The sequence below is a fragment of the Taudactylus pleione genome, unplaced genomic scaffold (assembly GCF_031769625.1).
Source record: "Taudactylus pleione unplaced genomic scaffold, aTauple2 ptg000541l, whole genome shotgun sequence".
NCBI lineage: Eukaryota > Metazoa > Chordata > Amphibia > Anura > Myobatrachidae > Taudactylus > Taudactylus pleione.
This window is the reverse complement of record NW_028284943.1, coordinates 2,483,022-2,498,519: the sequence shown is the minus strand read 5'-3', so window position 1 is coordinate 2,498,519 and position 15,498 is coordinate 2,483,022. Positions and strand designations below refer to the sequence as shown.

Below are 15,498 nucleotides of genomic sequence, written 5' to 3'. Positions count from 1 at the left end.
AGAGCAGAGAGCGACACTCCAGACAGGAAAAAGGAACTGCACAGGTTGTGACTGGTGCAGGGTGATAAAATGAACTGTACATTTTGTACTGTCTTATATTGTTAACTTTACTAATCATTTTTTCTACTTCAGGGTCCATAGGGGTCCACAGGGTGACCTTGGGGTATAGCTGGATCCTCGGGCACCACGGAGTTAAAGCTTTTAGCTGCTCCCAGGATGCACTTGGGTCCAACCTCCCCTATACCCCGCCCCCGAGCCACAGGCACCTCAGTTTTAGATGGTGCCCGGCCGGAGTCGGGTCACCCTGCGGGGGGGGCTGCAGGAGCAGCCCCCTAAAGCTTTTTATTTTATTTAGGTTAAATTTATTTTTACACTAGTTTTGTTCTCCAGAGCGGCAGCGCTGGGCTGTCTGTACAGACGCCCACGCTGCCGCTCCTTCTCCCTGCTGGCGCCGCGACGCCAGCACTGAACTGGGGATCGCGGCGGGGGAAGCCAGAGTCTGTACTAGCCGGACTCTGGCTTCCCCCGGGACTGCTGCCGGAAGACGCCGGGGAGATCAGGTAAGCCGCGCACCGCTGATTAGCGGCGGTGCGCGGGTTCCTTTTAAATGCAGTCCCATGCCCCCGGTCTAGGGGACAGACCGGGGGCGCTAGCGGTGGCGGCGGGCCCCCCCTCCAGCGGAGGCATACCCCGCCAGACCACTAGACCACCAGGGTTAATATCGCGGCAAGCGGGATGCCGGCAACCGGGGGGTTAATATGCTAGCCAGGGGAGGAAGCCTTCCCTGTCAGCGGCTCCTCCCCTCAGCTCAGCGCACCTTTCAGCTCGGAGTCTGGCGTCGCTGAGCTGCAGCTACTCGGCCACTCCTCCTCTGAGGTCTCCAGCGGCCATTTTCTTACTGGCAGCGTGGATACTCTCAGGGAGCACGCGGACCGGTCCCCCTGTGTACCTCTCCCCCGACAAGGACAGTGTACACAGCACTATAGCCCTCCCAGACACTGAATCTGGGAGGTTGATTGTAGTGGAAAGGTGCAGTGAGTATATCTTCCTGCATGGTATGTGACTTTTGCTAGTGCTGCCTGTCTGTGTCTTTTTTCTACTTACTGTCAGCCTGTACCTATCCCTTTCCTTCTCCTACAAGCCCTACAGGTGTGCGGGGGAAGGGTGTTTCTACTGACCTCACCTATATAGATCACGTATTTGTGAGGTCCGTCACATACAGTTGTGTGCTACACGGTGCCATATTGTGGGCTGTTGTTCAGCACACTGGTGAGTGCGCACGTTTTCTTCCTAAGTCATGTCTGAGGAGGAGATTGAGCACTCCGGGGCTCCGGTATTGTTCTCCTGCAGGCGCTGTTCTGCAGGAGTGGATAGGGAGGATTTGTCACAGGACGGCCTGTGCGGACGGTGCCAGGCGGTCCCTGGTACGTCTAAACTTCCCATTTCGCAGGAGCCACCATGGGCGATGTTTTCCCAGGTGCTGGTGTCCATCGCGGACCGTCTGTCGGTCCCGACTGCCGCCCCTACTAGGGCGTTGCCCCAGCCTGCCATCCCCCATTCCCCGGGTGTCCCACAATTATTGCAGACTCCCCCGGGGTCTCAGCCTGTTGGTCCCTATGCGGGGTTGCCAATGTATATTCAGTCCGCCCCTGTGGCACAGCCGGCTGTGGTGCCGTTTCAGGCTCCTGTGACAGCTCCTCCACCCTGGGTGGATGCGCTTTCCCACACTGTCCAAGATTTGGCGGCAGCATCTTCGGCTTTTCAGTCGATGTTGCGCAGTGACGTACCCTCCAGGGCGTCTAAACGCTCAGTCATGGCACAGGCTGCGCATCTTTCGGATTCTGAGGGGTTCTCGGATGATGGTGAGGTACAGGATGACTCAGCCTCAGATGCCTCAGTCCAGGAGGTAGACACTAAGTCTTCCATCAATGTGCGGGCTCTGGTTAAGGCGGTGCGGGCTATTCTTCTGATTGAGGATGAGGCACCCGCTCCCAAGTCAAGGTATCCTAGTTTTAAAAAGGCTAAGGTTACTTCTACAGCGTTCCCCTTGTCTGATCAGTTGACTGATCACATGGCGGTGGCCTGGCAGACGCCCAGTAAGCGTTTCCTGCCACAGAAACGCTTGGCGTCCAATTATCCATTCCCGGAAGCGCATTGTAAGAAATGGGAAACTCCGCCTGCAGTCGATTCCCATGTAACACGCCTCATCAGGAGTGCTACTTTGCCATTGCCGTCTATATCCTCGCTGAAGGATCCTACGGACAGGAAGGTGGAGACTTGTCTAAAGTCTATTTATTCTCTCTCAGGGGCTGTAGCCCGGCCGTCCATGGCCATCTCCTGGGTGGCCAAGGCCATTGAGGGGTGGGCCAACGCCTTGGAGGACACGTTTACGGATGAATCTCCGGACGTCCAGAGGGCGTTGTTAGGACAGATGAGAGATGCCGCCTCCTACATTGGAGAAGCATCTTTGGATGCTAGCCTGTTGACCTCTAGGGTTTCGTCGGCAGCAGTGTCTGCTCGTAGATCCTTGTGGTTGCGGTCTTGGAGAGCAGACGCGGATTCAAAGAAAGGCTTGGAGGCCTTACCTTTTAATGGGGAATTACTATTTGGTCCGGACCTGGACAAAATAGTAGATACCCTGGCAAAATCCAAGTCAGCCTTCCTCCCTTCAGCTACTACACCTGCTAAGGTCCGGAGCTCGGCGTTTCGTTCCTTTCGGGTTCAGGGCAAGGCAAAGGGTCAGTCCTTCCCGAGGCAGTCCGCACCCAAGACCGCCTCAAAGCCAAAGAAGCAAGCCTGGAGTGCTAGGCGCCCTTCTTCCAAGCCAGAAGATAAGCCTTCTGTGTGATGGGACGGGCCTCCCTCTGGGGGACCCCAGAGTGGGAGGCCGACTTCTTCAATTCGCCCAGTGCTGGCACAATACCACCACGGATGCCTGGGTGCGAGAAGTGGTCTCCCAGGGGTACGCCCTGTCTTTTCGGCACAGGCCGCCTTGCCAGTTTTTTTGCACAAGTCCTTCTCAGGACAAAACCAAGGCCTTGCAGGTTCAGGAAGCCATAGAGGCCTTGCTGACGGCGGGGGTCATTATACCCGTACCACAGTCTCAACGTGGGATGGGGTATTACTCTACGCTGTTTCTGGTGCAGAAACCCAATGGCTCTCATCGCCCCATCCTCAATTTGAAGTCCCTGAACAGGTTTCTCAGGGTTCCCAAATTCAGGATGGAAACTTTGCGTTCCATCATACTGGCGATGGAACCGGGGGATTATATGGTCTCCCTGGATATCCAGGACGCCTACCTCCATGTGCCTATAGCAACATCGCACCAACGGTTTCTGCGGTTTGCTATTCTCCACAACCACTACCAATTCAGGGCTCTACCCTTTGGTCTCTCCACGGCACCAAGGGTATTTACCAAGGTGATGGCGGTCATGGCGGCTCACCTTCGGAGCCAGGGGATACGGTTGCTACCGTATCTAGACGACCTCCTCTTGCTGGCAAGCTCCCCGGAGGTACTGATCCAGCATCTCCACCTGATGGTCGCTTGTCTACAGGCGCACGGCTGGTTGATCAACTGGAAGAAATCCTCCCTCATCCCATCACAACGGATGGTTCATTTGGGGGCCCTGCTGGACTCTCGTCAGCAACGGATTTTTCTGACTCCAGAGAAGGTCTCCTCCTTACAGCTGCGGATTCACAGTTGTCTGAGCAGTGGCAGAGTGTCGGTGCACTCAGCGATGAGAGTTTTGGGGTCCATGGTGTCGGCATTCGACATGGTGGAGTTTGCCCAGTTCCATTCCAGGCCCCTGCAGGGGCTGATTCTTTCAGAATGGAACGGATTGCCACACAGGATCCGCTCTCAGATGCTGGTGTTGTCCTCGGAGGTGCGTCTGTCCCTAGCCTGGTGGCTGCAGACAGCGCATCTCCTGGAGGGGCGCCCCTTTTGGATCCCGGAATGGGTTCTGCTCACGACAGATGCCAGTCTCCGGGGTTGGGGGGCGGTGACAGGCTCCTTGTCACTTCAGGGTCGTTGGTCGGCGGAGGAAGCGATTCTTCCCATCAACATCCTGGAACTGCGGGCAGTATACAGAGCCCTGCAGTCGTCCGGCACCGCTCTTCACGGAAGGGCCGTTCAGGTGCAGTCAGACAACGCCACCACGGTGGCGTACATCAATCACCAGGGAGGGATTCGCAGTCGAGCTGCGGTGTCGGAGGTGTCCCGCGTCCTGGCTTGGGCGGAGCGCTATCTTCCAGCTCTCTCGGCAGTTTTCATCCCAGGAGTCCTCAATTGGGAGGCAGACTTCCTCAGCCGTTACGATGTGCATCCCGGGGAATGGTCGCTTCATCCAGAGGTATTCCAACTACTCGTGGACAAGTGGGGGCTGCCAGAACTGGACCTGATGGCGTCCCGTTACAATCACAAGCTGCCTGTGTACGGGTCAAGGACAAGGGACGCAGGCGCAAGTCTGATAGACGCGCTGTCTGTGAAATGGCTGTTTCAACTGGCTTACTTGTTCCCTCCGATATCTCTGCTGCCTCGGGTCCTGCGCAAGTTCAAACAGGACGGAGGCACACTGATCCTGGTGGCCCCAGCGTGGCCCAGAAGGCCGTGGTACTCCGATCTGCGGAGCCTGTCCATCGACGCTCCGTACCTCCTACCTCAACGGCGGGACCTGTTGTCTCAGGGGCCCTGTCTTCACCCGGATCTGGGTCGACTATCTTTGACGGCGTGGCTCTTGAGACAGCCGTCCTGAGGTCTTGGGGCTTTTCTAGCTCCGTTATTACCACCATGCTGAGGGCGCGCAAGCCTGCTTCCGCGAGGATCTATCACAGAGTGTGGCACACTTACTTTCAGTGGTGCGAGGCCAGAAACTATGATCCCCAGGTGTTCAGAGTTTCGCGTATTCTGGCTTTCCTTCAGTCCGGTTTGGACTTAGGATTACGTCTTTCTTCACTGAAGGTACACGTGTCTGGTCTGTCGGTGTGGTTCCAGCGCAGGATCGCTGCTATGCCGGACGTACACACCTTTTTCCAGGGTGTTTTGAGAATCCAGCCTCCCTTTGTGCCACCTGTGGCCCCGTGGGATTTGGCGGTGCTTCTTAGGGCCTTACAGGGTCCTCCTTTTGAGCCCTTGGAGTCAGTGGAGCTCAAGTGGCTAACTTTTAAAACTGTTTTCCTCTTGGCAATTGCTTCTGCCAGGAGGGTTTCAGATTTGGGGGCGCTTTCTTGTCGTCCCCCTTTTCTGATTTTTCATCAGGACAGAGCGGTGCTTCGCACTCGTCCTGATTTCCTGCCTAAGGTGGTTTCCAGGTTCCACATTAATCAGGAAATTGTTGTACCAGCCTTTCAGTCACCTGATCTTTCGGCTGGGGAGACTTCCTTAGACGTTGTAAGAGCACTCCAGGTTTATGTGGACCGGACTAGTTCTGTGAGGAAGTCGGATTCTTTGTTTATCCTCTTTGGTTTTCACAAGAGGGGTTGGCCTGCCAACAAACAGACTCTAGCCCGTTGGCTTCGTTCTGTTATTATTGAGGCTTATATGCAGGAGGGTTTACCTGTTCCAGCCTCGGTTAAGGCTCATTCCACTCGGTCCGTGGGCCCTTCTTGGGCTGCTAGCCGTGGCGCCTCTGCTGTTCAGCTCTGTAAGGCGGCCACCTGGTCTTCCATTCAGACCTTTTTGAGGTTCTATGCGTTTGACACCTTTGCCTCTCAGGATGCATCCTTTGGGCGCCGGGTTCTCCTATCAGCACAGGAGCGTCCCCGCCCTTAGTTGGACTGCTTTGGGACATCCCCAAGGTCACCCTGTGGACCCTGAAGTAGAAAACAAGAGATATGGTAAGAACTTACCTTTGTTATCTGTTTCTACGAAGTCAATAGGGTCCACAGGGCACCCGCCCTGACGCACCTGGCTTCATATGGGCTCTGTGACTGGTCACCGGTTTTCCGTCTCCCATTTCTGTGAGTATGGTTCTTGTGTGTTCCAGTCTTCCTTCTCTCTGTTTCGTCTCCTCCTCCGGCCTGGGCTGCTTACCAACTGAGGTGCCTGTGGCTCGGGGGCGGGGTATAGGGGAGGTTGGACCCAAGTGCATCCTGGGAGCAGCTAAAAGCTTTAACTCCGTGGTGCCCGAGGATCCAGGATCCAGCTATACCCCAAGGTCACCCTGTGGACCCTATGGACTTCGTAGAAACAGAGATAACAAAGGTAAGTTCTTACCATATCTCTTGTTATTAGTGCAATTCAACCCTAGTTTTCTATCTATTGCTACTGTGAGTGGTCTCACACCCTCACTTTGCAGCTGATTCGGTATATTAACTAAACTCTCTATTAGATACTCTTTGGGGTCAATTCAATTAGAGGCGAGTTGCCGTTGTAATGGTGTGGAAACGCTACCAACTGCCCTGCTGCTCGCCCCCCACACGGCTCAGTGATCGCGCTGAGCGAAAAAATTGTGGGTCCCAGGGACCCTCACTTTGAAAGATTGGGGTCCTACTCCACTGTTTTTGGGTCCCATCACATATTATGGTGGGTTAGGGCAGGCAGCAGTGGGGGCAGGTAGTAGTTGGGGTACAGGAGGTTAAGGGCAAGTAGCAGTTGTGGTAGAGCTGGTGTTTAGACAGGGAAAAGTTGGGGTATAGCTGGGGTTAGGGGAGGCAGAGCTGGCGGTAGGGAGGGGTAAGTGCAGACAGCACTTACGACAGTGCTGGGAGCAAGGAGGGGGCTAGGGTCAGGTAGCGCTGGGGTTAGGAAGGGGGAAAGAGTGGTTAAGGGCTGGGGCAGTACTGGGGGCAATCAAGATGTTGGGGGCATGCAGTACTAAGGGTAGGGAGGTGTCAAGGGTAGATAGCTGGTGTAGTTTTTGGGGCAAGGGTGAGGTTAGGGACAGGCAGTGCTGGGGGTAAAGTAAGGGGATGCACACAGTTAACAGTTATAGTAAATGGAAAATACACACAGCTACACAGTCGGGCTAGTGAAGGAATGTATACAGTTACACAGTCAGGGAGGATAAACACTGTTACATAGTCAGTTTTGGGAAGGGGGCGCACAGCTGCCCAGTAATACCAGGGGAAGGGGCAACACAGCCGGCCAGAAACGGGCCACAGGCAATATGTCCAGAATAACAATTGTTATTTTTTTTTAAACCAGCTATTGTCGGGTAACTAGAAATACAAAACTTGATAAAATATGAATGACTGCTATTACATTACACAGCACCATCAATACCAACAGGCTGTCATTTGTGCTGGGTGTTAAAAAAAAAAAAAAGGAATTACTGAAAGGAAAGCTACATAAATATAATAATGCCTATGCCACTCTCACCCCTGGGGTATACCTGTCACTGGAGACCGGAGGATCCGAGCCCGGTCATAGGCCCTGCATAGGACTGAGGCTGTGCCTCAGGCAAGCACACACCGGAAACTTATTGCTGCGTGACCAAATTACTGGACATCGATTCGGGAGTCACCGGCAGCAGTATCCATGACAACGCACCCGCGTGAGGATAGCGTGGGCTGTGCTGCAGGCAGACGTGGAAAGCACACAGCGGCCACTTGAAAGTGTGCACAGAGTTTTCTTAGACTAGGTTTCCTGAGCACTAGCGGGGGGAGCGGCGGCAGCAGAAGGCGGACATTGGGATTCTGGGAGCTGTAGTTCAACTTCTCGAATCCATCGCCAGCCAGCCGGTCTGTGTCCAGCGGGGGAGGAGTCGCTGCCGGCAGCAATAGGTTGGTGAGAATCTGCCGGCGGCGGCGATGACTGGCTATTGCGGCACTGCACACAGTGCATCCTACAGGACCTGCTCAGTTTTAAAAACTGGGTCCCCAGCTTCCTGTAGTGCATAAAAACGCGCTATAGCGAGTAATTTGCTAACACTGCAGCTTGATCTTGCACCAGACCCTGCGTTTTGTGCGGAGCTGTGAGCTAAAATGTGCGACTCCAGCGGTACTGTACTTGCGGCATATAGCCTCACTTGCGGACGCGAGAAAGTTGCATGTAATTTTATCGACCCCTTTGAGTGCTTGTTATAAATTTAATTTTAGAAAGTAGTGCCTGGTTTTTTTTGCTTAGTTTTAATAGTGGGTTGACAGGAAAAAAAACAACATTTTTAATGTATATTGAACAAGGTATTTGAAGATGTTTACATTTTGTATTCTCATTTTAGCAGTCTTATTAGAATTTTAATTTGGTCCTCAGTCACTTCTGTACTGGCAAGGTAGTAGGTTCTCACTAAACTTAATTTTCTAATTGACTTTCTCATTTTAGTTGGACCCATTTACAACATACTGCACTTATGGCAGCTAACAGACTACATTTTGGTGTTTGTTTCTGCGGATGCAATAGTGTAATGGCGCACATCCACTAGGCGATATTAAAGTGCGCTTGCACAGTCACGACATTGTAATCGTGCAATCGCTCATTAATCGTGCACTATAATGTTGGAAACAACCAGCGATGCGTGCTCTCGCTGGTCGTTTCCGACATCAATCATCGGCCGAACATGCCGGTCAATCTGCCAATAACGACAGGTCATGTTCGTGGATGATGGTGGGTGCCTACACTGAACGACTAATCATTCAGTGTAGGCACTGCAGGGGATGGGGAACGACGGCACGATTAAGATGTTGTAATCGTACTGTCTTTCCCTAGTCGCCTAGTGGATGTGCGGTATTACTCTGAGAAAATCATAAGGATATTTGGTTTTTAAGATGTTTAATTTGGGGTGAATGCCTTATTGTGCTCAGTCTTCATATTGTTCATAAAGTCTTTTAGTTTTTGAGTTGGTGGGAATAGAATTACCTGAAGCCAATGGAATAATGAAATGGTCCCCGTTGTAACAGTTGAGTGTGCTGAGACAGAGCTGCATGTAGCAGGGGGCAGTTTTGTGGAAGCAGTAGCTCTTTCTCCTCTACAATCCGCTGTAAATGTAGCTGGTGACTGATCATCCTCACTCACCACTGTACACATCTTAGCTCTGGCTCCCATTCAAACTTCTCACCTTCATACATCTCTGACCTTGTCATGAGTAACTTCCAATTGCTCTCTACCTATGACTTACAGCTCTCCTACACCCTGGTAACCAGCTCTATTGCCAAGATTTCACCAGTGCTGTAACCTGCCTGACCAGGCTAGGGCCAACCTTTAATCTTTGAAGTGCTCTCTCATAACATACCTCTTCACTACAGCCTGTCGTCCCCCGCTCTCCCCCACACCTAATATGACTCTCTGCATGTCCTCCCAGCTCCTGTACCACACCCATCACTAACTTACTAGATCCTATTGCCATCTACTTCTATTCTGTAATTTTCAAAAGCAGGCCCACTTTATCTCCTGTGTGCATCTTCTTTGTAAACCTTGTTCGTGCTTGTTTTCTTTTGTGCATTTGTACTCCATATGATTTGTAGCTGGTGCTGTAGAGTTTGTGGCGCCTTGGGAATAAATGATGATAAACTATGGATTTATTTTGGAAGCTATACGCTGGGGCCCATCGCTCAGAATTATTGTGCCCAACACTGCAGATTTTCCTGCGAACATTTATAGGTACAATGTTGATTGTCTCGAGGTACCTGCAAAACTGTTGTAAGCTCCATTGTATTTAATTGAATTGCCCCCACTGTGAAAAAGTGACCGTCAAGATGATGCTGGAAGCTTGTGGTATGAAACACTATTCAATTGGCCACACTGTAACGCCGCCACTAGAGGGCTTCTGCTTTCACCCTCCTAAGGTGCAAGTAGATATCTTCTGCGATGATTGTTGCAGGCTTAGCATGTGCATTAACAGCATCGCCACCAGTATGTAAGACGGAGAATGCCATTTACCACAACTAAACACCTGGCATTACGCACTGTAAACTGTATCTCCCAACTTAAATGCAGGGTGGATGGGGACAATTGAATATCTCCAAGCACTTATTCCCGGTGCTATTCAGCATCACATGTATTTGAATTGCCACCCAAGTTCATAGATTCAACTTGTTAATTTTATACATTGTATGCAGTATTTTTTTTATGTGGCAATAATGCTGCAGTTCTCTGCTTGAAATACTCTGGAGTGAAAGCAAGCAGTTGGGCTCCCCGTGTAATCCCTCTCCCCTAGTGTCTTTGCAGTGTCTCCAGTCCTTTTCCTGCTGGTGTCAGCCCCACCCCCCTTCCGCAGCGAGAAGATCCCTCCCTGCACTTGTGAAGGCTTTCTGTTGATTGTATGCCACCTCAGAGTGGCGTGCCGTTACACACTCAAGTTCCGAAAAAATTGCCTTTTCGGAACTTGATGAATTTCCTAATTTCTACATCCCCATACTGTGGAAATTATCAATGCACAATTGTAACCAGGAGATGTGATATCTCCTGCGTTACAGGAATGATGAATGGGTCTGACCGTTAATTTATACAAAAGCAGGTGAAAATTAATATTTTCACCTAATTTTGTATAAATTAAGTGATGATGAAAAGACCCCTTAGTCTGAAGTGTGTGTGTGTATGTCTGTCTGTCTGTCTGTCTTTGGAGGCAATTCAATTTTTTACACTAGCGGTTCTCAGTGATGGGCACCAGATGGAGCAATTCAATTGTTGCTCCGTTCGGGCACGATAGCCATCTGCATTTCTGCTCGCAGCTTCCTGTGGTGACTAGTAGATATCTGTGATAGGTCCATGGTTTGGGTGCCCAAACTGCTGTTTGGTGCCCTAACCACGACTTTAGTCAGCTTTAGACATTTGCGTGATAATTAATGGGCGTCCAAGAACAATTGAATTGCTACATTGGACACCCATTAATTATCACGGCTAAAAAAAAACCCAATTGAATACATAAGGGATGACTTGTCATAAATACTCGTATACTCTGATATTTCACTTTCTTAGTACTCTCCTAACTTTAATGGATGGATGTATGCAAGCAGGCCAGTGAGTATTCTCAGAGCGGGGAGGTTTGTATTAGTCAGCCAAGCCATAATTTACAAGTGCCTACTACATTGGCTTTATCATGCCGATTAGCTCAAAAATGGCAATGACTCTTTACAACATACAAATTCTAACTTACACCAGTTATGCATAAAATCTAATGAAATCTTGTCTTCAACATTTTAGAAACCTGCTACTGGTTATCATTCATAACTTTACATAATCATTATTAAGATTTCTTTAAGCATTATTGTTGGCTACAGTTAGCAATACATTTTTTTTTCCAGTATGTTGATTATTTTTGTGCCATCTAAAAAAAATTTTTATTTATTTATTTTTTCTTTATCAACAGGGGACGTTGGCAACTATTACTATGGGCAAGGGCATCCCATGAAGCCACACAGAATCCGTATGACTCACAATCTACTTCTTAACTATGGGCTGTACCGCAAGATGGAAATTTATGTAAGCTCTAGGAGTAATTGACAAGTAAATGGGTGTATGGGATATACACTGCAGAGACTGGTTAAAGTGTAAAATAGAACTTCTCCAATTGAATATGTACATCTTATTTTTATTTAACTTTTTTTATCATATGGCAATTCAGTTATTTCACTAATGGGTTGCACACATCATTGAGAATTTAAGTAGGCCAACATTACCTATCTTCTTGAGCACTTCTATAGGACATGAGGGATAATGTGAGATGTTGTTTGCACGCAAGATGCCAGCATTCCGATAGTTTCTCTTGCATTTCCCCAATCATTTTGATTTGCTCTCTTATGGGGCGATCAATTGTTTAGGTTGCGATAATTAACGGGTGTCTAATGTTGCAATCCAATTATTTTGGGAGCCATTAATTATTGCGCTCCTTCCGGATAATAAGACCAAGTTTAGCCATGTAAAACTGCTAAATCCGGTTAAAGTCCAAGTTAGGGTTGCCAAAACCAGGATTAAGCGTACATTCTGCTCGCCTTCTCAGGAGGGGACAAGTAGAAATGCTGGCGGCTGTTCGCTCCATAACCGAGCAACAATTTGAATTGCTCCATTGGGCGCTATTAGCTGCTAGCGAAAACAATTGAATTGTCCCTTTAAGGGGCCAATCCATTAGCAGATAAAATGAACGACCAATCGTTCATTATATCTGCTAATGGATAGGCCCTGAACGATGACAGATGCGCACTCCCGCGACCGATAAATCGCATCTATCATCTCTTCAACATGTTGGTCAATTATCGCATATAGCTGTACGATATTAGCAATATTGTGCAGCTTATATGCATTGAACAACGAAAGATATTAGCAGCAGCTGCAGAGAAAAAAAATCCACTCCCTGAATGATGTCATGCAATATCGTTCATCGTTCGGCGTTTGCCAAAATCTGTCATGTACATGAAAGATATCGTTCAGCACAGCCACCGGAATTTTCAAGGGATATCTTTTGTCTTTCATCGCTCAGAAATACATCTGCTAATGGATAGGCCCCTTTAGAGTCAACCTTTTGATAAATAATTTAAGTGATCTTTTAATAATAAATGTGACACTGTCCGGACAGGACCCGCAGGCTGTTTCAGCGGGGCGCAGCGCTGGAGGGCAGGGTGCTTTCTGCCCTTCAGAAATAGCCTAGCGGGAATGCTGTGCCAGAGATGCACCAGAAGCCGCTGCAGTCAGGGCCCGGGATTGTCCGCGTCCTCACTACACTACCGGGACCTTATCATCTGACGCTGGGGATCGGCAGCAGACGCTTCTGCTGCCACGAGGCCAGCGTACCCAGCTGGTTAACGCAGCTCCTTCCCCTGACTCAGATGCAGTCCCTACGAAGGGTTTTTATGCCTGGGTTGCTCCGCCTACCCTCCACGTGTGTAGCTTCACGGATGCTCTGTAGCTGTCTATCTCAGGAAGGGTTGGGTCAGTCTCCCTGTATACCTCTCCCTTGGTTAGGTATACGGGACCTCATTCAGAGGCGGTCGCTCGGGAGCGATCGGTAGCACCCAAAGTGATCGAGAATATGCAAAACGAGCGCTCAGTTGCAACGCACATCGTAAGCGCGGAAACACCCACAACAATGAAAGCACACCTCCTATCTCTACGGCCTAATTCATAGTCGGTCGCAGGTGGCAATCTACGTCAGCACGATTAACATCTGTTACAGTGTTAATTGCCTACAGACATCGGTTGAGGCAGAAACCATCGCCTGCACTCGCAATGCTAAAGGTAGACCCTGGGCTACCTTTAGCACTACGAGCAGTAGCATCGTTCTTTTAACGAGATGACGTGTGTGATGACTCGCTCAGTAATATATGCACGCCCTTTTTAAGGTCAACCACGCCTGCGTCCGCACCACCACATCCCTGTTCACAAGCACCTTCCCCTGTAATCACCCACAAATGGCGCGAAATGTCAATCTCTGCTACGACCTCGTAGTGACTAACGAGCAAGAGGGCTTGCGGTCAGAAAGACAGGCTTGCGCACATGCACTGCCATGTACACGCATGCGCAGTTGAAAAAAACATCGCTCGCTACGACCAATTGCTCCGTGCGACCGCCTCTGAATGAGGTCCTCAGTGCTCTATATCCTACCATTCCTTTGTGTTTTGAGTAGTTGATTTAGAGCTGATTGAAATTATATTACATATGCATTGTTTGTGACTGTTTGCTGGCTGCTGTATTGACACTGTCTTTTATTTCTGTCTGTCAATTATAACTATCACTGTTTTCTTCAGGGTCCATAGGCTACACCGGTAGACCTTGAGGTGTAGGTTGGATGTGGACCCCGAGCACCACGCAGCTTTGCTCCCAGGATGCACTGGTCCATCCTCCCTATAACCCGCCCCCGAGCCAGAGGCACCTCAGTTATAGTTGGCGCCCGGCCGAAGTTGGGTCACTGTTAACGCAGGGGGACTGTTTAGCAGCCCCAAAGCTGATTTTCTTTTATCATTTGGTCTTTTTTTTTTTTTTTTTTTCTTCAGAGTGCACAACAGCAGACTGTCCATAGGACGTCTGCGCTGCCGCTCTGTCACCCTGCCGGTGCCGCGGCACCAGTACCGATCTGGGGATCTCGGCGTGACCCCGGGTCTGCGCTAGCCGGGCCACGCGGGACATCCCAGACTGCGGCCAGACGTATGAGGATGGGTAAGAGTGAGTCACCGCTTGTGCTGACCCGCTTATCAGCAGTCCTATCTTCGGTTTCAGGGGACAGACCGGAGGTGCTGGCTGTGTAGCAGGCATACAATACCCTGCGCTTCACTAGACCACCAGGGACTTGTAGTTGATGAGGGAGCCAGCATCCTGGGGGTTAATTGGCAGCCAGGGGAGACCACCTTCCCTGTTTAGCGGCTACTCAGCTCAGCGCGCCTTTCCGCTGAGGTCTGGCTTTGCTAAGCTGTTTCCTTCTGCGGCCACGCCCCCTCTGAGGCCTCCGGCGGCCATTTTCTCTTGGTGCATCGCAGATCTCTCAGGACAGCGTGTGGTCTAGTTCCCCTGCGTGCCTCTCCTTTGGGTCAGTGTATGCAGCACTATAGCCTTCCCAGACATTGAATCTGGGCAGTTGATGGTAGTGCCAATTTGCAGTATGTAATATAATTCTGCATTGTATGTAACTTATGCTAGCGCTGACTGTGTCTTTTCTCTCATCTGTCAGTTTATATCTATCCCTTTCCTTTACTACCAGCCCTAACAGGTGTAGTTAGGGTGGTTCTTTGAGCTCACATATATAGATTACAGTATTTGTGAAGTCTGTCACATACAGTTGTGTGCTGCACTGTGCCATATTATTGGACCAGTGAGTTGCATACATTGTAAGTGGGGTCTGTAGTGTTCACTCTAGGTCCGGCGGCAGGCAGGGCGCCGGACCGAGAGCTAGGGCACTTCTGCGTGCGCCGGAAAGGGGGTGTGGCCAATTATAAGGGGCGTGTCTTTATGACTCGTCCCCCTTTTTGTCTTTCTTGGGGGCGTGCAGGGAAGTCCCCAAGCTTCGCGGTCACTGTGAATGGATGCCGGGTGCATGCACCCGGCACCCATTCACCGACTATGACCGCTGCTCTGCCGTTTTCCCCACCCATGGGACCCTGCGAGTATATAATTATTCTTCATTCTCTCTATCGTGGGCCACATTAGAGATACGGCTGCTTATATTGGTGAGGCTTCTTTGGATGCCAGTCTGCTGTCCTCCAGAGTCTCTGCTGTGGCAGTGTCTGCTCGCCACTCCCTGTGGCTACGCACCTGGAGGGCAGACACTGACTCTAAAAAGGGCCTTGAGGCCTTGCCCTACAATGGGGAGACTTTGTTTGGCCCGGACCTGGTCAAAATCTAAATCAGAATTTCTGCCATCAGCTTCTGCACCTTCCAAGGCTAGAATTCTTCCTTTCATCCTCAAGGAAAGCCCAAAGGACAATCGTTCACTAGACCACAGGCTCCCAAACTCTGTCCTCAGGACCCCACACAGTGCATGTTTTCCAGGTCTCTTCACACTCACAAGTGAAATAATACACCTGTGCACCTGCTGTGTGACCTGGAAAACGTGACCTGTGTGGGGTCCTGAGGACAGAGTTTGAGAACCACTGCACTAGACAATCGGCGACCAAAACAACCACCAAGCCTAGGAAAAC

The 15,498-nt window shown here is 50.4% G+C and overlaps 1 protein-coding gene across 2 annotated transcripts in view; it reads left to right on the top strand.

The window, feature by feature from the left end:
* The window catches only part of HDAC1 (histone deacetylase 1), a 37,717-nt gene that overhangs the window by 2,258 nt on the left and 19,961 nt on the right, over window positions 1-15,498 (top strand). For both annotated transcript variants that reach the window (XM_088451221.1, XM_088451222.1), the window contains exon 2: window positions 11,244-11,356. In XM_088451221.1, the coding sequence (XP_088307347.1) occupies window positions 11,244-11,356 (113 nt within the window). The remainder of the gene's footprint in view (window positions 1-11,243; window positions 11,357-15,498) is intronic.